At 39.1% G+C, this 23,599-nt stretch overlaps 1 protein-coding gene across 2 annotated transcripts in view; it reads right to left on the bottom strand.

Annotated features, from left to right (window-relative positions):
• ccdc149.S (coiled-coil domain containing 149 S homeolog) overlaps positions 1-23,599 on the bottom strand; it is a 59,167-nt gene that overhangs the window by 32,739 nt on the left and 2,829 nt on the right. The window contains exons 1-6 of one of the 2 annotated variants that reach the window (XM_018236043.2): positions 19,319-19,491; positions 9,047-9,208; positions 7,757-7,795; positions 6,176-6,283; positions 4,674-4,790; positions 2,245-2,417 (exon numbers count right to left, since the gene is read on the bottom strand). In XM_018236043.2, coding sequence (XP_018091532.1) covers positions 2,245-2,417; positions 4,674-4,790; positions 6,176-6,283; positions 7,757-7,795; positions 9,047-9,208; positions 19,319-19,438 — 719 coding nt within the window. In that variant the 5' untranslated portion in view covers positions 19,439-19,491. Of the gene's footprint in view, positions 1-2,244; positions 2,418-4,673; positions 4,791-6,175; positions 6,284-7,756; positions 7,796-9,046; positions 9,209-19,318; positions 19,492-23,599 lie in introns of those variants that run through there. The other variant, XM_018236054.2, reaches the window with a different exon arrangement.

A 23,599-nucleotide genomic window follows, 5' to 3' on the forward strand; every position in this document is an offset into this window, starting at 1 on the left:
GTGTTTATACGGAGAATAATGTACCCCAGTGTAAAACATTTGGGGGCACATTTACTATTGGTCGAATATTGAGGGTTAATTAACCCTCGACATTCGAACCTCGAAGTAAAATCCTTCGACTTCGAATATCGATTTTCCTTCGATCAAAAAAAGCAAGGAAAGCTTATGGGGATCTTCCCCATAGGCTAACATTGGTGCTCGGTAGGTTTTAGGTGGCGAAGAAGTTAGTCAAAGTTTTTTTTAAAGAGACAGTACTTCGACTATCGAATGGTCGAACGGTTTTTAGTTCGAATCGTTCGATTCGAAGGTCGAAGTAGCCAAAAAAAAGCTTCGAAATTCAAAGTATTTTTTATTCTAATCCTTTACTCGAGCTTAGAAAATGTGCCCCTTGGTGTATTTTGATATAATTTTACTAAGGAGCAGTGGTGCATTCCAAAAATAAAGAGGAAAAAAGGCCCAGGTCTCTTGATTAAGACTGCCTGAGTGGAATCGAAGTATCAACTATAAAACACTTTTTACTTTATTTTTGCATCTGGGTAATTTTTTTTTTTTACCATAGATACAATGTTTCCCAGGATTCCAGTCTTGCTTCAGTTGTCAGTGTGAATTGCAACTGCGGCAGATGCATCAAAATGAACGCGATTGCATTACCCCAGACATAGTTTGCAAAATGCACTTTGGGACGCAACTGCCATGATTTTTTCCCACAATGCAGTGGGGTTTTCCCCCCCAGAATTCCAGCCTTGTTTTGGTTACCAGCGGAAGTTTCCAGCCGATGCATCAAAATAAGTCAACTGTGCTTGCTTGTCAACATGAATAAGACAGAGTTGCACTGAAAGTTTTCTAAGTCTGGTTGGCGTATAAACGAGGACATTTTAAATTGTAAATGATCACACCTTTGTCGAAATTTTACTGCAATAAATAAACAGTTCTTCAGGAGCAGCAAAAACCAAGATCTGCTACATATACACAGACACAGTGAAAGGGTAGAATTCAATGGAGGTAACTAGATAGGAAGGTAGGGAAAAAAACAGTTACTGAGAGAGAAAATCTGTTATAGTTTTAAAGAAGAACTAAAGACTAACTAAAGTAGTCTAGAAATGTTGTACATTATGTTTTGGACTTCTGTACCAGCCCAAGGCAACCACAGCCTTTTAGCAGTAAAGATCTGTGTCTCCAAAGATGCCCCAGTAGCTCCCCATCTTCTTTTCTGCTGATTCACTGCACATGCTCTGTGCTGCTGTCACTTACTGAGCTTAGGGACCCACTCACAATATACAGTACACATAGAATAGAAATGTCACAATATAAGGCTGATTAGTAATTAATACAGATAATTACATGGCAGCACAGAAACCAGTGCAATTAGCATCAGAATTTAATAATCAGCCTTGTAGCATCAGTTTTTATTACAGACCAACCTCATTTTCTGCTGGATAATTAGTGACGAGCCCTAAGCTTAGCTTCTCAACAGCTGCTCAGAGCCCACTGAGCATGTGAGTGTCACAGACACTTTCCAAGATGGTGACCCCCTGTGACAAGTTTGAAGTCCTGGATCATTGCTGCTATTGAGAAGCTGAAATTTTAGGCTGGTGCAATAAGTTCAGTATATAAAATATTGCATTGCTAGCCATATTCATTTTTAGGGTTCAGTTCACATTTAAGAGGCAAAGGGAGGAAATTAAAGGGGTTGTTCGCCTTTAAATTAACTTTAAGTATGATGTAGAGAGTGATACTCAGAGACAATTTGCAATTGGTTTTAATTTTTTATAGTTTTTGAGTTATTTAACGGTTTGAAGATGCCCATAAAAAGATAAAAACATATATACAATATGCATGTAGCCTTGAGATTTTATATTGCTGTTATTACAGTAACATGGCTGTTAATGGTGGGACTAATAGTTCATGCTGGGGATGTTCTCTAACCAGAGAAATACCCTCTACCAATGTGATCAACAATCAGCAAAGTCTGACCAGTCAACTATGGTCCCATACCAGGACTAAGACATTTGACTGAAAAATGAAGTGAAGCATTACTGATGATGTTGCCTATAGCAACCAATCAGCAATTAGATTTCAACAGTTAGAAAACAAAATTAAAGATCTGTGAGGAACATCACCAGTAATATTTCACTTCACTTGCACAGCATGATAAATACACCCCTTTATGTATAGCAACCCTCCTGTTTTTTAATGGAATTCTTGCAACCAACGGCGAATGGTGTAACGATTTGCATAACTCACCTATTCTCCATGCACAGGGCATCAATATCTATAATGCGTTTCTCATGGCCTCCTAGAACATGGTTGAGTTCTTGGTTTAGCCTTTCAGCCTTATCCTGAAAAAACGAGCGCTCCTGTTTTACGTCCTGCAGTTCATCTAAAGAGGCCTGAAGATCATGCTCGAAAGCCTCAATCTTGGAAGAAATAATCATTATAAGAAGCACACTAGTGGCAATTTACAGCTTGTTGATACATAAATAACCAGAACATGATAAACATTTCAGAGCGATTACATGTACAGTACATGATGTTCTTTCTTTTATATATATATATATATATATATAAACCAATCTCAAAGAACCGCACAACACAGGGCTTATTTGATGCAAAAAAGTGGTAAAAAGTTTATTCCGACGTTTCGGTTCAAATACAAGAACCAGGTTCTTGTATTTGAACCGAAACGTCGGAATAAACTTTTTACCACTTTTTTGCATCAAATAAGCCCTGTGTTGTGCGGTTCTTTGAGATTGGTTTGTATGCAGGATACTTAACCAGCACCCAGGCAGCTGTTCATTATGAATGGTGTGCTCCAGTCCTGGATTCTCTATATATATATATATATTGCAATATATGGACAAACAATCCCTGTTTTGTTTAAAGGGTAAGGCATTTTCAGTAGCAGTATGCACAAAATGTCTCTGTCTTAAATATATTGATAATGGGTTGAGTGCAGAGGAATCTTGTATTTGTCTATATGTATTTTGTGGTCACACCCTCATTGCACCCCCGCCTAATGATTTTAAAAACTAGTGGTGAGCACAACTTTCCCTTGTTTGTTATAGTTCTACAAGAGCAGTGACCAGCTCCATGTTGTAGCTCCCACCCCCTCCAACTATAGTCAGGTGATCCCACTGGTGTCTAATAAAAGGGCAGCCAAGTTTGGGAGTTTTACTTTGAAAGCAGCTAGTAAGTTGCAGGTAAAACGCATTCGTCCCTTTTATAAAATGTATAATGAAACCATAGAATTCTTAATGAATCAAATGAAAATTGAGCATAGGACTGGCCAGATATGGGATGACTTTGACGTAGTTGGCCAGCTTAAATATATTGCAATATATGGACAAACAATCCCTGTTTTGTTTAAAGGGTAAGGCATTTTTCAGTAGCAGTATGCACAAAATGTCTCTGTCTTAAATATATTGATAATGGGTTGAGTGCAGAGGAATCTTGTATTTGTCTATATATATAGATATATATATATATATATATATATATATATATATATATAGAGAGAGAGAGAGAGAGAGAGAGAGAGAGAGAGAGAGAGAGAGAGAGAGAGAGAGAGAGAGAGAGAGAGAGAGAGAGAGAGAGAGAGAGAGAGAGAGAGAGAGAGAGAGAGAGAGAGAGAGAGAGAGAGAGAGAGAGAGAGAGAGAGAGAGAGAGAGAGAGAGAGAGAGAGAGAGAGAGAGAGAGAGAGAGAGAGAGAGAGAGAAAATGGAGTGCACAACCATGAGAATAAACAAAAAACCTGGGTGCTAGTCCGAATTATATAGACACATTCTGCAAGTATTGACAGCACTCCAAGGATATTCACAACTCAGCGATAAATATACATCAGTGAAGGTTTATTGGAAATCCAACGTTTCGGCGCCTTCCTGGAGCCACGTTATAACTGAATAATGTAAAATGTGGGCCACAGAAGTCCTTTGCAGAGTTGCATGTCAGAAATGCCCCCCAGCACTTAATAAATGCAAATGTTCCACTACAGGTCTAAAATTGGGATCCATATATGCGTCCCAGGGTCCACAACATCTGCAACTGAGATGATCTGCGCTGGGATTGAATTCAGACATCTTTTTACCCTGAGCAGAATATTATATGCTTAACCATTCACTGGATATTGCTTCAAGGGATTTTAATCTTGATTGTGTTTAAGAAAGAAAGACAACTACCCCCAGTAAGCCAAAAAACAAAACCCCACTAACCTTCTGCCCTATGACAGTGCCCTTTTTTATTATAAAAAACAAGACACCAGTTTTGAATACTTGGCTGGGCAGCACAAGGGCTACCAGGCAGTGCTCCATGTCAAGTACTCCAGGTTGGAGCATGGTTCTTTGTAATTCATTTTAACCATTTAACTTTATTAAGTATTTCTGTATGAAAGCAGGCAACTGGTGTTTCAACGTTATGAATATTTTTTATTACATCTATATAAGGTATTTTTAAATGAATGTGAAAACTTAATTCTCTTCTGCACTTGGTGATGTGAGCTGAGAAGGAAGAAGCCTTGGTTGCGGTGCCATTTTGTAATTTTTAAAAGACTTGCTTACAAAAAAAAACATGATATTTTATTTGATATTCTAAAAAACAAAATGTTGAAGAAATGTACAGTATATCACAGATTCACTTTCCTTACATAAAATGTGCCATAAAGTGTTATTGCACTATACCTGCTCTTTGGCTTTCTCCAGCTGTAATACAAGATCTTCCCTTTCATGTGGGGCAAAGTGTCGCTTTCCAACCTCATCATCCCCGAGTCTTTGTTTGGCAATGGTCATTCGTAGTAACTGGAGATACAGATTTTTGTACATGACACAGTCAATTCAGCCGGGTGCAGTCCAGTATGATAGAAACACATCCAACAAGCTCGATAAGGTCTGTACTCACAGGTGATTGTTGGATGTTTGTACATTATATATGTTTTTTATGTTCTTTATATGATAAAAGCTTTAGTTGCAAAAAAGAGATTTTCTCAAAGGACATTTACCTGGGTATCCAAGCCTCAGCCATGGCCAAAAAACATTGGTTTAGGTATAAATTACATTTAATTAAAGGGGGCCTGTGACCTACACATAAAAAGCAGTATAATAAAAGTAATTTGCAAATTAAACATGAAACCAATTTTTTTTTTTATTAAAGCATCCATACCAGTTATAAAGGTGTTTAAATCAAATATTACCTACCCGCCTCTATGCCTGAGGCATAGAGGTGGGGCAGTTAATTACTTCCATTTTCCATTCAGCACTTCCTAGATGTCACTGCCCTCCTCACATTACCCCTCCCATCTAATGCTCTATAATTGTGTTGGGCACTGTGTATGAGCATTAAGTCTCCCATATTGGTGCATACACAAGATTTTGAGGTGAGGTCTTACTAACATTGTCCACAAAATGGCTCCTGCCTGTGTACTAGGATTGTGTAACTCCAAGAAGGAAACACATATTAAATAATAAATGTAGTATATGTAGCACATTATATTTTGCTCAACTAACATGATAGAAAATAACTTGGAATTAATTCTTAGGGTGACAGGTCCCCTTTAAGTTAAGCTTTTAGGTAGCATGGATGGGGGGGGGGGCGACGAAAAAGAACAGTAAGTGGCATGGGAATGATGAAAGAAAGAAGATTATAAATACAGTGGGAGAGTAATAGCATGATTGCTATAGGTGTGGAGGAGCAGATAATGATTGAGTTTGCTGGGGGAAAGAGATAGACTAAATGTTGGGGAGGGAAAGATATTGTGATTGCCGAGGAGGGAGCAAGTAAGATTATGATTGCAATGTGGAAAAAAGAGAGAGTCAGAAAGAGAGCTCATGATTACTGGAGGCAAAGGAAGACAGGTTGTTATTAGAGGACTGTGTAAAACAGACCGATTATGACTGCCGGTGAGACTGAGGGAAAACAGACTGATTAGAATTTCTGGGGCAAGATAGCAGTTGCTGGGTGAATGGTAATGAATGTGTGAGAAAAATCACAATTTGTGGAGAATGAAGGGATACAGTGACAGTGAACACAAACTGGTTAGGGTATGGGAAAGTAAATGTATACATTTAAGTTGATGGTACTTATCATTCCTTGCTCTGTGCTTCCTCTTCCTCAGGCCCTTTGTGTGATGTGCCTTTAAAGCATCAAAAAGAGAAAAAAAAAGTGCAAAATAAAATGGCCAACGTACCTTGTTGTCTCCTTGAACTTCTCCCAGTCTTTGCTGCAGTTCTTTTATTTCGGACTCCATTTTTTTACATTTTTCCCTGGAGTCCCCAAGCAACTGAGCCAAATTAACCTGTGACAGAATGAGCACACAGTCAGGCAGGTATCACCCCAAGGCACGGATATGGGTGCAAGATACTGTACACATGTATGTATAAATTATATATAATGTGAATGACTATAATCACTTTCCAATCATTAGCAGTAACAACCAATCCACATCTATTCTTCCAATGATTTCCAGCATCTTCAGCAGTTCCTAGGTCACCCCATGGACTACTGAAAACCACAATTTTATGAGCAGCTAAATATAAACAGATGATTTCTGTATATAGATTTGATTTGCTTCACAATTAATGCTGTACTCAATATTGCAAAGAAGAGTGTGTAATCATGATCTAGGTGCAATTAAGAGAGGAAATCAAAGTGCAGGTATGGGACCTGTTATCCAGAATGCTCAGGACCTGAGGTTTTCTGGATAAGGGATCGTTCCGTAATTTGGATTTTCATACCTTACATCTACTAGAAAATCTTGTAAATATTAAATAAATCCAATAGGCTGGTTTTGCTTCCAATAAGGATTAATTATATCTTAGTTTGGATCAAGTACAAGCTACTGTTGTATTATTCAACAGAAAAAGGAAATCGTTTTTTCAAAATGTGGATTATTTGGATAAAATAGAGTATATGGAAAACAGCCATTCCGTAAGCTTTTTGGATAATGGGTTTCCAGATAATCTATTCGCAAACACAGAAAGTAGTGCTACACAATCAATCTCACCACTTTCGGTAGCGCCGTGTGCCGACTGTGACTCTGTCTGCTCAGGTTCGATCCAAATTCCAAAACATATTTCAGCAGCACTCCGGTCCAGTGAAAATAAGGTTTCGGGCATAACCAGCCCGGCTGATTATTCCCGATACGTTGCTTCACCTGTTGCACAAATAAATTATATTTTCACTGGACCGGAGTGCTGCTGAAATATGTTTTGGGTTTCCAGATAATGAATCCCATACCTGTACAATATGGTTGAGAAATGGCTGGATGCGTTGCTGTTATTTGAAGTCCAAGTACGGACAAATAAATTATTTTGTTGATGGTTCTCTGCATTTCTAGAATTTATTTTGCAGAATACCAAGCACTTAGGCTTCCGATCCTTCCATCAGATTTGTTGCACATAGGTGTTTAGGCCTAATGGAAATACCTTTAAAACATCTGTTCAATAGAGGTTCAACACAACAGTCTTTGTAGCTTTAAATGTGGATGGGGCAGAATATGTGAATCCCCTTTTAATCAATATATTTTACATTAGTAACTGACCGAATTTGCATCTATTTATCTTCCCTTTATGATAAATACATCAAAAGCCTTTTCCATCAGATAATATATACCTAATATACCTCTGTTTATTGAGCCTAAACTAAAAACTTTGTTTTTTTATTTTTAAGGATTTTGGGAATAATTGGCAAACAGTAACACCTTTACTGGTGCAGACCAGCTAACTAGTTGTACACATAAGTGCTTATATGACTAGGCGGAGCTACCTACCTGCTTTCTTTTCTCAGGTGGAACGGACGGGTCTCCATCCTAATAACGATAGGGTAAAACAAAGTTTATTGAGTGTATGGAACTAGAGAAAGTTGAGATAAATGAATATATCACATGATTTGTACCGGAAACACTGAAATAATATTAAAGCACAATATGTCAATAAATGCACCAGTAAACGAAAGCAGTGTCGGACTGGGATACCAAGGGCCCACCAGAGAATGTGATATGAAGGGCCCACCAATATTAGCGACCCTTTAAAGGGGTGGTTCACCTTAAAGTTAACTTTCAGTATGTTAAAGAATGACCAATTTTTAAGCAACTTTTCAATTGGTCTTCATAATTTTCAATTATTTTCCTTTTTCTTCTGACTCTTTCCAGCTTTCAAATGGAGTTCTATTTTGTTATTCGTGTTTTTTTATTACTCATCTTTCTATTCAGGTCTCTCCTATTAATATTCCAGTCTCTTATTCAAATCAGTGCATGGTTGCTAAGGTAATTTGGACCCTAACAACCAGATTGCTGAAACTGCTAACTGAAGAGCTGCTGAATTAAAAGCTAAATAACTCAAAAGCCGCAAATAATAAGAAATGAAAAGGAATTGCAAATTGTCACTCTCTACATCATACTAACAGTTAACTCAGCTGTGGTGTAGAGATAAATTAGGGTCCTGTCATGTCATGTTGTACCCTGAGGGGCAGATTTATCAAGGGTCGAATTGAAAACTCAAATTAAAAAATGTTGTTTCCGAGATTTATCATACTCCAGCCCTTTAAAAACTCAAATTTGACTATTCGCCACCTAAAAACTGCCGAATTGATGTTTTAGTCAATGGGAGACGTCCAGGGATGAATATGGAGTTGTTTGGAGCCCTCCTGACATTCAAATTATTTTCAGTTTTTGATTCAAATTCGATTTGAGTTTTCGGGTTATTTCTATTCACCCAACTTTTCAAAATTCGATTTCATTGATAAATTTCAATTGGTCAAACTTTGAGTTCATGGGAGTTTTAAAAAACTCCCATGAAATCGAAATTCGACCTTTGATAGATGGACCTCCATGTGTCCGTACAGTCTGCTCCATATGTACATTAACAACAGATGGAGGTTTATGTACTATTGCTATTGTGTTTTCTACAGTTTTTTTAAGGGACACTCCACACATAATGGATATTATAGGAGTATTTCTGTTGTCTACAACCCCCAGTGATGGTTTAAGCTGTTTTGGAGTGCAGTGATTTTGCAAAAATCTAAAAAGTAATATTGTGAAAGAAATAAGTCAGATACTTACAATCAGCTCCCCGTATTTCTTCTTTAGGGACTGGTGGCGCTCTCGCAGCTGGTTGGCCATCAGCTTGAACTGGTCTCTCTCTTGCTGACATGTATCCAGCTCTTTGGAAAGGATCAGTAAGGCTTCTTTCTTGCTTTCCAATTTCTTCTTGCACACCAAAAACTGAAAGGAGAAACACATTTAGTAATTTAGAAAAAAGTTGCTTGCGGTTAATTTGTCATTTTTGTGTTGTAATAAACCCATAGGGTCTCCTGCCAAACACAAGGGTCAGATAGGGCTAGAGATCCTACAAGTGGAAGCCAAGTGTCACAGAGGTGATTGATGCAACTTGGTTCAGGAGATAAACATATTGCTAAAATGGAATGCAGAACTTAGGATCTGGAAAGTTGTGATCCTCATTTGCATGCTCGCTTTTGTCAATAATTTATTTGCTACTGTATATGTTACCCTTTAGTTACTGCTGCTCACTGTCACTTACTGCTCTCTCCCTACTGGATTTGTGTCTTGCCTTTCTCATCCTATTCATGTCTCTTACTCTCTGCCTGTCTCTTTTCTACTGCCTCCAATATCTGCCTCTTGCCCACTGACCCACCTATCATCTTCCATCATCTATTCCCGCCACTTGAAACAATGAAGGATATGATGGAGCACACGAACTGCAGACTCTGCTGCAAACGACTTTATTTTATCACATGTTTCGGATCACATGGATGCTTTTTCAAGGATCCATGTCATCTGAAACATGATGTGATAAAATAAAGTCGTTTGCAGCTAGGGATGCACCGAATTCATTATTTGGGTTTCGGCCGAATCCCAGAATCCTTGGTGAAAGATTTGGCCGAATACCTAACCGGACCCTTATGCAAATTAGGGGCAGGAAAGGAAAAAGAGGAAAAAATTCTTCTTTTATGACGAAAAGTCATGTGATTACCCTAGCTGCCCCTAATTTACATGCAAATCCTATTCCCACCGCTGCTCTTGCTGGTCAATGCCTAATATGTAGCCCAATGGCAAAGTTCACTTCTATGCAATTTCTAACAACCCAATAAAGTTCAGTTAACGACATAATGGCATTATTAACTTGAGTCTGACTCATTCTCAGCATTTTACATATTGCTGTAGAACTTTTTTTTCCTCCCTCTGGTCTCTACTCAGCCTAGCCCAAAGCAGGAATCATTGCTAACACACCAGGCCAGACTAAACCTATAGGGACTGAATGCAATCATATTCAAGAATAGAACAGTGATGGGTTTAAATGACTTTTTTTTTATTGTACTGAATCCACCAATTCAGGCTCAGAGAATCTAAAGGAGTAGTTAGTATGTTACAGAATGGTTAATTCTAAGCAACTTTTCAATTGCTCTTCATTTTTAAAGTTTTTCTCTTCTTCTGGCTCTTTCCTGCTTTCAAATGGGGATCACTGACCCCATCTAAACATTTATTGCTATTGCTGCTTTTTATTACTCATCTTTCTATTTAGGCATCTCCTATTCATATTCCCGTCTTCTGGTTTACAAAATACAGGGGGACTCATTTATAAACACAGAGGAAATTTGCACCTGGGTAGTAACCCATAGCGACCAATCAGTGATAAGCTTTTTTTCAGACAGCTGCAGGTTGAACAGTGAAAGCAAACATCTGATTGGTTGCCATGGGTAACTGCCCAGGTGCAAATTTGCCCAGTGTTTATAAATGACCCCCAGTAAGTCTATTACCTTTAATACATTTTAAGCTATTTTACTTATGAAGTCTATGGATGCACCAATTCCAGGATTCGGTCTTTTTCAGCAGGATTCGGCCGAATTCTTGTGCCATGCCGAACCTGAATGTAAATTACGGGCAGGTAGAAAAATCACGTGACTTTTCGTCACAATTTGGTTCGGGATTCGGCCGAATCTTTCACCAAGGATTTGGGGATTCGGCTGAATCCCGAATAGTGGATTCGGTGCATCCCTAATGAAGACCCAAATGATTGATCATCCCTTAAATCTTTGTGGCAATAACAAAGTATAATCTGTGCCATAAATACCCCAGACACCTGTTGCATAAGAGCTTTTGGGTAGCAGCAGGGATTTAGGAATATCAGCATTGTTTAGATAGATTCCTTAATTTTAGTCTAACTGGCATACAGTATCTCTGCAGCCTCCATGCATGGCAGTTATACTTTACAATGAAACATAAGCAGCCTCTTTATCAACAATGAACATAACTTAGCACTAAAAAAACAGCCGCACCTAAAGTATTGCACAAAGGTGTAGAGTTAAAAAAATACAATGAATACATAGGGGGCTCACAGGTAACAAGCAGACTGGACACCCCACTACAGAATGAAATTGACCTCAATGTACTGCAGTTACAATTGCCTTTTTAAAAAGTTAATATCAATAAACCATCAAGAACATTGGAATTCTACTGTATGCAGTGCTATATTGTAATGCAGCTTGTAGAACTCTACTCTTATATTACCATTATTCTTATTTGTAGTAAGGTCCCTGTTTAGCTACATGTATGTTACCAAATAACATCCACTAGATGAGACTGATACCACCGATGCTGTCATTCTAAGGGGCCAGACAATACAAAAAAATATAAATACTATCAACGACCAGAATAAATGCCAACCTGCAGCATGTATCAAAATAACACACTAGATGGTAAGCGCCAGACAAGTGCTGGATTTATAGCATAGTATACTAATTGGGCTATCATGCTTGTGCCCTTAAAGGGGAACTATTGCAAAAATGGAAATTTAATATAAGCTTCATCATAATGAAATAAAAAGTTTTCTAAATGTAATCAATTAAAAATTCTGTGCCGTTTCTGTATAATAATCAAGTTTATCTTCACTATCCCTCTCTCAGCATCTGTTTCTCTGAATTATTTCTTCATTCAGTTGGGTGTCAGATATTCATTGACAGTTAGATCCAATATATCTTATAGGGGGGCTTCCTTTTGCCTAGAAGATGTATTAGAGCTCACTCTATTAAAATCACCTGAAATCCTGTCTCTCTACATGCAGAATTTGTGCAAAAGGCAGTTATTTTGTTAGATTTTGTTTGTACTGGAATCGGTTATTTGAGTGAGCTCTAATTCATCTACTAGGAAAGGAAGCCCCCCTATAAGATTAATTGGATCTAACTGTCGATTATTATCTGACACTCAACTCCTCAATGAAGACAGAATGAAGAGAAACAGATGCTGAGAGAGGGATAGTGAATATAAACTTGATTATTTCAGAAACAATTCAGAACATTTGATTGATTGTATTTAGAAAGTTTTTTTATTTCAGTATGGTGCAGCTTATAATAAAATAAATATTCATTTTCGTGATAGTTCCCCTTTAAATTCGTTATTTCTTATTTATTTACCTTTGTTACTTGCCTGGGTACACAGCAAACTTTTAATATAGAATAGAAGCAAATACCCGGCAGAAAGAAAGGGGCCCTGAATATGTGATGACACGCAAGGTGCTGGGATTAACTGTGCAATGGAACAAGAGGTGTTTGCTTTCCATACAAGGTTTGTTAAGGAAAGGAAAATAAGACATTATTACTGACCTGTACATAAGAGTCCCAGTGCACAGTTATTCCGCACCATGAACCCATACAGGTTGTAAGTACTTATGCTATGAGTACCTATGGTCCCTGTTTTTATGCTCTACTTTTCCGTGTACAGACAGTTTTGAAGTGTGCTAAAAGCCTACTGCTCCAAATTATGGAAAGACCCTCTTATCTGGAAAACTCCAGATTTCAGGCATTCTGAATAAGAGATGCTATACCTGTAATTTGTTTAGCTCTCTCCTGGGGTTGGCAAACAAATCGCAAGGTAATAACTAGTTCTCTGCAATAGCTGTAGCCTATAATAAGTCAGTCTTATTTCAAGAAGTGACTATTAAAGGGATCCTGTCATCGGAAAACATGTTTTTTTCAAAACGCATCAGTTAATAGTGCTACTCCAGCAGAATTCTGCACTGAAATCCATTTCTCAAAAGAGCAAACAGATTTTTTTATATTCAATTTTGAAATCTGACATGGGGCTAGACATTTTGTCAATTTCCCAGCAGCCCCTGGTCATGTGAAGCAGCACTATTAACTGATTCCTTTAACGTATATGTGTAAATAAGGGGGTTCCTAATAAACATTAACTGGATCTTCCCTGTACAGTAGGTCTTCATTATAACCTACTACAGGTATGGGATCTGTTATCCTGAATGCTCGGGACCCCAATAGGCTGGTTTTGCCTCCAATAAGGATGAATTATATCTTAGCTGGGATTAAGCACACTATTTTATTATTACAGAGAAAAGGGAAATCATTTGGAAAAATTTGGATTATTTGAATTAAAATGGAGTCTATGGGAGACGGCCTTTCCGTAATTCGGAGCTTTCTGGATAACAGGCTTCTGGGATAACGGATCCCCTACCTGTACACTTATAATGCTTTCATGAAGATTACCATACCATCACATTCATTCCACACTCCCACGACAGCTTGCACTACTGGTAATGTGATTAAAACTCAATCAGATTAAGGTGACCCTCAAATTGCTCAACAGACATACTCAGCGCCGCATCCCAATTAGCTGGAAACACAATTCCATGGGGACGCTGCAAATGAATAGTGACTAAAATGAAAGAAAAATGTGTTCCTTATTCACAGCACTCCCTTTTCTATTCTGCGCCCTGGTGGTTCTGACTTTTGAAACAATTCAGCTGCTTAAAATGTCCACGAAGGAGCGTGCATTGTTGATTTCTGCTATCTTGTTTCAACGGACAGAACCAGCAGTGTAAACAGTGGCTTTCAACCGCAGTAACTAATACATATTTAGACTATTAAAACTCACTGGAGCTTTCAACCGCAGTAACGTTTAGAACTAATACATATTTAGACTATTAAAACTCACTGGAAATGTTTAGTGATTAATGAATGTATACATACATACAGAAGGCACACATCTATTTGTGGGTGTATATGCCCTTTAAAGAATTTGTTTACCTTCAAATTAACTTTTAGTATGATGTAGAGTGTGATATTCTGAGACAATTTGCAATTGGTTCTCATTTTTTATTATCTGTAGTTTATATAAGTTATCTAGCTTTTTATTCAGCAGCTCTCCAGTTTGCAATGTCAGCTATCTGGTTGTTAGGGTCCAAATTGCAACCATGCACTGATTTGAATAGGAGAGGGCCTGAATAGATAGATGAGTAATAAAAATAATAAAAATACTTTAGTAGCCTTACAGAGCATTCGTTTTCAGATGGGGTTAGATTTGAAAGCTAGAAAAAATCAGAAGAAGATGAAGCCAAAACATTAAAAACTATAAAAAAAATACTGTAAATAATGAAAACCAATTGAAAAAGTGCATATTCTATAACATTCTAAAAGTTAACGTAAAGGTGAACCACCCCTTTAAAGGAGAAGCAAATCCTAAAGTTAAAAAACCCCTACCCTACATAGACTCCCCTGCCCCCTGCCTCCAGCCTCAGTGTTACCCCGGGCAAATGGCCCTAACTTTTTACTTACCCCTTGGTGCAGATTCAGGCATCGGAGTTCACGGGCGCCATCTTCAGCCACTTTGGTAATCTTCAGAATGAGACCAGCGTTGCGGCACATGCGCAGTTTAAATTTTCTGTTTCGCGACAACTGCGCATGCGCTAAAACCTGCGGAAAAATTGCTGAAGCGCCGGTCTCATTCCGAAGATTACCGAAGCGGCTGAAGATGGTGCCCGTGTAGTCCGATGCCTGAATCTGCACCGAGGGATAAGTAAAAAGTTAGGGGCATTTGCCTGGGGTAACACATAGGGGGTTATTTATCAAAGTTCGAATTTATCTCAATATTTTCTGAAAAAAACTCAGACCAAATCCGCACTGGTTTTTGGGCTTATTTATTAATACACTTTCCCGAAAATTTTGTTTGCGAGAAAAAAGCCAAAAAAAATCGTGGAAAAATCAGATTTTCAAGATCATTTTTGATTTTTCATCCGATTATCGAAATTTTTCATCAGATTTTCACGATTTTTTTAAATTTTTTACTCAAAAACTCATAATTTTGCCCGAAAACTCAGAAGACTTTAGGGTATTGCCAAAAACCCAGCTCACATCAAAAAAATCATTGGGACTTCTCCCATTGACTTATATGCAACCTCGACAGGTCTGAGATGCCGGATTTTCAGATTCGGCCTTTTCCATCTTCGGGGTTTAATAAACTCTGGCTTTTTTTTTAAAAGTAAGATTTTATAAAAAAAAAATTTAAATTTCTAATTTTTTCAGGATTTTTGCATTCAGAATTTAGTAAATAACCCCCTTAGGATGGGGGGAGGGGAGTCTATGTAGGGTAGGGGGGTAGGATTTTTTTTAACTTTAGGGTTTGCTTCTCCTGTAAGTTGAAAGATAAGCGGTTGCTCATATGACCAGACGGCACACCTCATAGTAACATAGTAACATAGTAACATAGTAAGTAAGGTTGAAAAAAGACACATGTCCATCGAGTTCAACCTTTTTTTTTTTTTTGGTTTATTAACTACCTATCTGCCAGTTGATCCAGAGGAAGGCAAAAAACCCATCTGAAGCCTCTCCAATTTGCCTTAGAGGGGAAAAAATTCCTTCCTGACTCCAAAATGGCAATCGGACTAGTCCCTGGATCAACTTGGACTATGAGCTATTTCCCATAACCCTGTATTCCCTTACTTGCTAAAAAGCCATCCAACCCCTTCTTAAAGCTATCTAATGTATCAGCCTGTACAACTGATTCAGGGAGAGAATTCCACATCTTCACAGCTCTCACTGTAAAAAACCCCTTCCGAATATTTAGGCGGAACCTCTTTTCTTCTAATCGGAATGGGTGACCTCGCGTCAGCTGGAAAGACCTACTGGTAAATAAAGCATTAGAGAGATTGTTATATGATCCCCTTATATATTTATACATAGTTATCATATCACCCCTTAAGCGCCTCTTCTCCAGCGTGAACATCCCCAATTTGGCCAGTCTTTCCTCATAGCTAAGATTTTCAATACCTTTTACCAGCTTAGTTGCCCTTCTCTGTACCCTCTCTAATACAATAATGTCCTGTTTGAGTGATGGAGACCAAAACTGTACGGCATATTCTAGATGGGGCCTTACAAGTGCTCTATACAGTGGAAGAATGACCCCCTCCTCCCGTGACTCTATGCCCCTTTTAATACAGCTCAAGACCTTATTTGCCCTTGATGCTGCTGACTGGCATTGCTTGCTACAGACAAGTTTATCATCTACAAGGACTCCAAGGTCCTTTTCCATAATGGATTTGCCTAGTGCAGTCCCATTAAGGGTATAAGTGGATATTTTTACATCCCAGGTGCATGACTTTACATTTATCAACATTGAATCTCATTTGCCACTTAGCTGCCCAGATTGCCAGTTTGTCAAGATCCTGTTGCAAGGATGCCACATCCTGGATGGAATTAATTGGGCTGGATAATTTTGTGTCATCTGCAAACACTGATACATTACTTACAACACCCTCCCCTAAGTCATTAAAGAACAAGTTAAATAAAAGTGGACCCAATACTGAGCCCTGGGGGACCCCACTAAGAACCTTACTCCAAGTAGAGAATGTCCCATTAACAACCACCCTTTGTACCCGATCCTGTAGCCAGTTTCCTATCCATGTGCAAACGACTTCATTAAGCCCAACAGACCTTAGTTTAGAAAGCAGTCGTTTGTGGGGCACAGTATCAAACGCTTTGGCAAAATCCAAATAGATCATCTACTGCCCCCCCCACTATCCAGAATCTTACTTACCACATCATAAAATGCAATCAAATTCGTCTGACATGACCTATCCTTCATAAAGCCATGCTGATTGTTGCTCATAATGCCATTCATTAGGACAAAATTTTGAATGTGATCCCTTAACAAGCCTTCAAATAATTTGCCCACCACAGATGTCAAGCTTACTGGCCTATAATTGCCAGGCTGAGATCGTAATCCCTTTTAAATATTGGAATAACATCAGCTTTTCTCCAATCCATAGGCACCATACCAGATGACAGTGAATCTGAGAAAATCAGAAATAAGGGCTGGTCTAAAACTGAACTAAGCTCTCTTAGAACCCGAGGGTGTATGCCATCAGGCCCTGGAGCCTTGTTTACATTAATTTGTATTAAAGCTTTTTGAATCATATCCTGAGTCAGCCACTGACTAGATTGAGCTGAACCATTCGTGCAGTTATTAAGTGAGCCTGTGAACCCAGACTCCTCTATTGTGTACACTGAAGAAAAGAACTGATTTAACACATTTGCCTTATCTGTATCTGTTACAACCATACTGGTACCATTATTTAATGGAGCAACACTCTCAACCTGCATCTTTTTACTATTAATATATTTAAAAAACTTTTTAGGGTTAGTTTTCACCTCCACCGCAATTAACTCTTCATTTCTTTTCTTAGCCTTCCGGATTGCTGATTTACAACATTTATTACAGTGTTTATATTCATTAAATGCAGCTTCTGTCCCTACAGATTTGTAGTTTTTAAATGCCTTTCTCTTCTTTCCCATTAACATCTTTACCTCTGTATTAAGCCACACAGGATGATTCTTAGAGCTTCTACGTTTAGTCCTTAAGGGAATAAATTGAGAACAGTAATGATTTAATATCATTTTAAAGGACAACCATTTCTGTTCTGTGTTTTTAGCTGAAAACCTAATGCCCCAATCAATGCTCTGTAGGGCAGCCCTCAAGGCACTAAAATTAGCTTTGGCAAAATTCATGGTTTTTGTTGCCCCAGTATATTTTTGTTTTTTGCACCAGACATTAAAAGATATAACATTATGGTCACTATTACCCAGGGGTTCAATGACTTGCACATTTGCTATAAGTTCTGGGTCATTTGAGATCACTAAATCAAGAATAGCATTTTTTCTGGTAGGCTCCTCAACAACCTGTGCCATAAAATTGTCGTGCAATAAGTTTATAAACTTGTTCCCATTAACTGATCTAGCAGTACCGTTGCTCCAGTCAATATCTGGGTAATTAAAATCCCCCATTATCATTACTTTACCTAAACTAGCAGCCTTTTCTATTTGCATTAGGAGCTTTGTCTCTTCCTCCTCACTTACATTAGGGGGTCTATAGCATACTCCTACAATTAATTTGCTGGATTCTTTACAATTGGTGAAGAACTCCACCCATACGACTTCTGGCCCCTCATTTTCTAACATAACCTCCTCCTTTATATGAGCTTTTAAATCCTGCCTAACATACAGACATACCCCTCCTCCTTTTCTATTGCCTCTGTCCCTCCGAAACAAAGTATAGCCACTGATATTTACTGCCCAGTCATGCGACTCATTCAGCCATGTTTCGGCCACACCAATCACATCATATTTTCCTTCCATCACCAGCAGCTCCAGTTCTCCCATTTTACCAGTCAGACTTCTTGCATTTGTAAACATACATTTAATACTGGCACCATATTGAACATATGACATGTGGTCCTCCCTATCCTTAACAGTATCCCTAGCCAAATCTCCTCCCCCATTTTCCCTTTCTTTGCCCACTATCTCATCTAACCTGTCTACCACTGAATCTTTTACTGAACCCTCCCCCCCCCCACACCTAGTTTAAAATCTCCTCCAACCCTCTAGCCATCTTCTCTCCCAAAACAGCTGCCCCATCATCATTGAGGTGCAGCCCATCCCTAGCAAAGAGCCTGTAGCCGACTGAAAAATCAGCCCAGTTCTCCAAAAACCCAAAACCCTCCTCCCTACACCTCCATTGTGTATAGGTACTTGGGTACAATAGAATTGATCAGGGGCAGTAAGCATTGTGTGGACCCATCTAGGCATTTGTCATGGTTAGCCAGAGAGTGCATGAGAATATTTGGGTGGTATGAATCATGAAATACAAATTGATTGTTCCCAGGGTACTGTGTATTTGAAAGCACCTCACTAACACATGCCACTTATTATGCAAGCTCAAGGTGTTGCAGAACTACAACTCCCAGCATGCACTGCTGCCTGTTTCCATTTTATTCCTGAATGAGATTTGCTCCCTGCTACATATATTTATATATATATATATATAGAGAGAGGTATGTCCAGCTGCCAGATATTAATACAGGTGCAGATGATTCTATACAGATGTATATACAGCCTATGGGAGGCTCATACTGATATGATGTTAATATAGGAACAAGTGAACACCTCCACCATCACCAGCCAAAGCATTTCGCTGCAGCCCCAGTCACGGAGAAGATGTAATACACAGGCTAGTTGTCATGAAAGCCCTCACCTCCCAATCCCGGCCATCATCCGCATCAGACCCTACTCCGCTCCTCATATTGCAGCCGAACCTACTCCAGCTCCCCGAGCTCAAGCACTGACACAGGGAACCCTGCGCATGCGTCTTCATTCCTAGGCCGCGTCACTGAGCCCAGCTGGAACGCTCGTTGACCAATCACAGGAGCCGGAGCCACAGCCCTACAACAATTCGCCAGTAAGGCAGGATTTCCCTCTCATGTCACGTGACCAGTTTGTTTACTCTGCGCTCGGAGGATTCTGGGAGTGATCACTAGGATATTAGGAAACTGCGTGACAGGAGGATGGTCGTGGGACTCAAGAAAGGGAGACTAGTGATTGAGGCTTATTGGGCAATGGAAAGAGGGTTCATTATAGTGACAGGCACAAATAAAGGGAGTGCGGCAGTAGTAAACATGGCGTAGGCAGCAGTATTCTACAAAATCTAACTTGTTTCAACATTTATCTTTTTTGTTATGCAAACTGGGACAGCAATACAGCTGAATCATTCTGTTTATTAGTTCTTGGGTCGGTGACCCCGCCAACCAGATTCAGCACAGTCTAAAAGAGGATGACTAATAATCTGCAAATCATACAAAATAAGTAATGAAGACCATTTGCAGAGAATACGTCTCTCCGTCAATATCATACTAAAAAGGTATTAATTAAAGGCAGACTTCCCCTTTAGGGTCAGGGCACACGGGGAGATTAGTCTCCCCGGGCCACAAATTGCCGCTTCTTCGGGGCAACAATCTCCCTGAACTGCCTTCCCGCCGGCTATAATGAAAAATCGCCAGCGGTATGGCACTCGTGGCGATTCGTTTTTGAAAGTCGCCCGAAGTTGCCTCACGAGGAAAAGTGAAAAGGAATCAAGCACTAAGGCACAAGGGGGCAGATTTACTAAAGGGCGAAGTGGCTGTCGCTAGCGAAAATTCGCCAAAACAGCAAGTATTTTTAAGTGTATTGTAAAAAAAAAAAAAAATATATATATATATATATTTGGGGGGTAGCCCTGCACAAGTATTCTTTAGTCTGTCTGAGTATTATGTTGGCCTTAAAGGGTTTTTCAGTCAGTGCTTTTTCAACCATTGCACTTGGTAGAATTGATCATTTTAGCTCACCAACTCCTGGGAAGCCCCAGCTAGAAAATCTCAGCAGCCTACATTCATATGTGTGTCATTTCATGCTATTCAAAACTATGGCTCTGATTGCAAAGACAGTATCAGCATACTGCTGCACATGTATCTGAATTAAAACTGAGTTAGAAACAAAGCAAGGAAAAGCTAGACCACAGAACAGGAGTATACTGTAAGTTATATTCCTACAAAGGTATCGGTTCAGCAGTTGTGTCAATCGACCCTTCCCATGGGTATTAAATTATTACACTCACTCACAGGGGGCAATATGGTTCAGGGCAGCATCTTTCCTCTAAATCCCTATTTTCTTTCATTATGCAGAATAGATTTTGGTCAGGATAATCTTAAAATAAAGCCGGAGTCGCCTAACTGACTACCTTTACTGCACATTTCTAGGTGCTCTCTCTGCACAAATGCAGGTTCCTGTTAGCATTACTCTAATACAGATGAAGCTAGTATAATAGTTGTCACAAGCAATGTGTGTTCTTTATATCATTTGACTATCCCTTCAGGCAGGTGCTTTGTACACTTACATTTAACAGACTTCAATACCCAGTATCTTAAAATAATGCAGATGCCACAAGTCAGGCCTGTTTTTCTGATGAGAGATGACTGTATAAATAATCAAGCGTCTTTATGGAAGACTGTTTATGTAGGTATATGTGGGCATGTGACTGGCAGTACGAGATGTCGTGCCCTGTGAGGTCCATTTAATAGATCTAGTTATATCAGCTTCTATTCATAAAGGGAAATTCTTTCCCCCTGTTGAGCTTCTATTAATAAAAAACACTGTTTGAACCTGCATATATTATTTTTTTACACAGGCATACGAGATCCCTTAGATCCCTTAGAAGATAGTTTACCTCTAGCAGGGACCATTTTAACACATTGCCTTAGGCTCACAGAGTCAGTCAACATCTATCTCTATAAAGCATCTAGAAAACCATAGATAGTCACGATATAATAAATGGGACACAAAAATTATGAAGCACCTTTATAGCTGGTACTTTTACCATATGTGAATTCTGTATAAGCCTTCCTCTCTATATTACGTGTTCAGAGCAGTCAACCTTAAAAGATTGGCGATTGGGGGAGTTGCCGAAAAATTTCTGGGTTAGTGATGTAAGCGGAAGTTCTGTAAGCGAAAGTGATGTCACACGCATGCACAGACCTCTCCCAAAGCCACAGAAACAGTGCAGTACATGCGCACATCGCCCTGCTGACGTCACTGAAATGGTCTGCAAATGCGCACATCAGATTTTTTTCCTGTTAATTGGCCAAAAGTCATCAAAAATCGGGGGAATGCGTTAAATGGACGGGAGACCAGGGGACACAGCGTAAAATTGGGTAACTCCAGATAAAGTCGGGGGAGTTGAAAGCTCTGTGTGTCATTCTTGGCACCAGTTGTCAGTGGTTCCTTATGCAAAGTGGGAATGCCTACAGACTGCGGGTATATACATTTTTCCAAGCACAAATTCCAAAGAGCTAAAAGGTTTTGCTCTTATACATGCACTGGGTGTAGTGCAGATACACATGGAAATTGCTGTGCATGATATTTAATGGTGGAATTCTGTAGCAAAACAATGCATGGTGGGTAAAAAAAAGTCAATTTGCTTCCTTTTTAGCGCTTTGCTGTTGCACTAATGAGCCTTAAGGTCCCCTTTTTTGTTTTTCAATGCACAATTCTATGGGCGTGTGATCTTGTATTGATAATGTGGCCAGATATCTCTCTGTAATACTAGACTGGCATCTGTGCCAGTTAATTATCGCAGGCCCATCTGTGCATGGCACCTGTGATCATCTGGTAAACAGTTTTTTTTTTAAACTTTATTACGTTACAATCACATTTGCTTTTTATCCCAGTGGACTTTAGATGGGTATAAGTGTATTAAATAATGTTAGAGAGATAGAGAATTGGAATAGGTCACAGGAGCAGTTTTGTCCCTCATGCTTTCAATGCTCAGAATCACAGCAATAATCTACCAAATAAACATCCAAAGTGATGGCTTTCTAAACCAGTGCTGAAGTCAAGCAAGCTGCTGAATGTACAATGCAGAAGGCAGCCATTTTTCTCCATATAGCCAGTGTAGCTTATAGTGGCAAGCTGTTTGTGTTTGGCTTATTGTGTTGTGGTGTAAAATATCATGTAATAAAATAGTTATTGGGTTTTGTAATTGCATTTTTGTTATAGAAAACTACCATTCCACTCTGCAAAACCACCCAATTCCAAATGTTAAGTTAGAGAGGATGGATATTGAATCAGAAGGGTTTAATTGACCTTGACCATGAACTGTAGTTATACTGTAGAGTCTAACAATAGCACAGACAACACCCAGGTAGAACTCGTAAAAGTTTCAAGGTATTATCATGCACCTGTAAAATGAGGGTCAAGTCACTGCATGGAAAGGGGCAGCATTGTTCGTTCCATTTGGGGTGAAATTTGGGGAGAATACCTATTTGTTCTTCTAGATACACCTAAAAGCACAGTTTGAAGGTACACTCGGGGTGCAACTGTATTTGTTATCTGAGATATTCTTGGAATAATGGCTAAATGACTGTTAGAACAATGTATTCCTATATATGTAACTTTGTTATGATCTCCAACTAAACTGAACTAAGAAAATTGAGACAACCAATGGCCTGAACACCAGACAGACTGAACTCAAACACTGAAAACTGAAGAAAATGCAGAATGATTGTGAAGATACAAAGAAACAGAGAATCTACTTCCATGCATGCTACTCACAGATGTTATACCATACCCCTAATAGGTTTTAGATTGTAAGCTCTTGTTAGCAAAAGCCTTACCCCACGCATTCCTGATATTGGAATGTTTCTATTTGTTTTACTTGTATACGGAAGGAGGGTCATACACAGTTTAACCTCTCATAGTATCCGATGGGTCAACTCAGGGGCCAAATGGACTAATACCATAAGATGGACCATAGTAGGAAGTGAAGAGGAGTGAGTCCCTGCAAAGTGGTTGGGTTTTGGGCAAAAAGTCCCATATTCCCTGGGTGTGTGGGCAGTCTGTGAGTAACCCAGCTGAGTACCTAACAAAGGTGCGGACTTGATCTCTCCCTTGTGGTTCTGGTAGTTTTTTTTCTATTTTTGTGCAGATTCAGCACTGGAGTGACATC

The sequence above is a fragment of the Xenopus laevis genome, chromosome 1S, assembly GCF_017654675.1.
Source record: "Xenopus laevis strain J_2021 chromosome 1S, Xenopus_laevis_v10.1, whole genome shotgun sequence".
In the NCBI taxonomy this organism is placed as follows: domain Eukaryota; kingdom Metazoa; phylum Chordata; class Amphibia; order Anura; family Pipidae; genus Xenopus; species Xenopus laevis.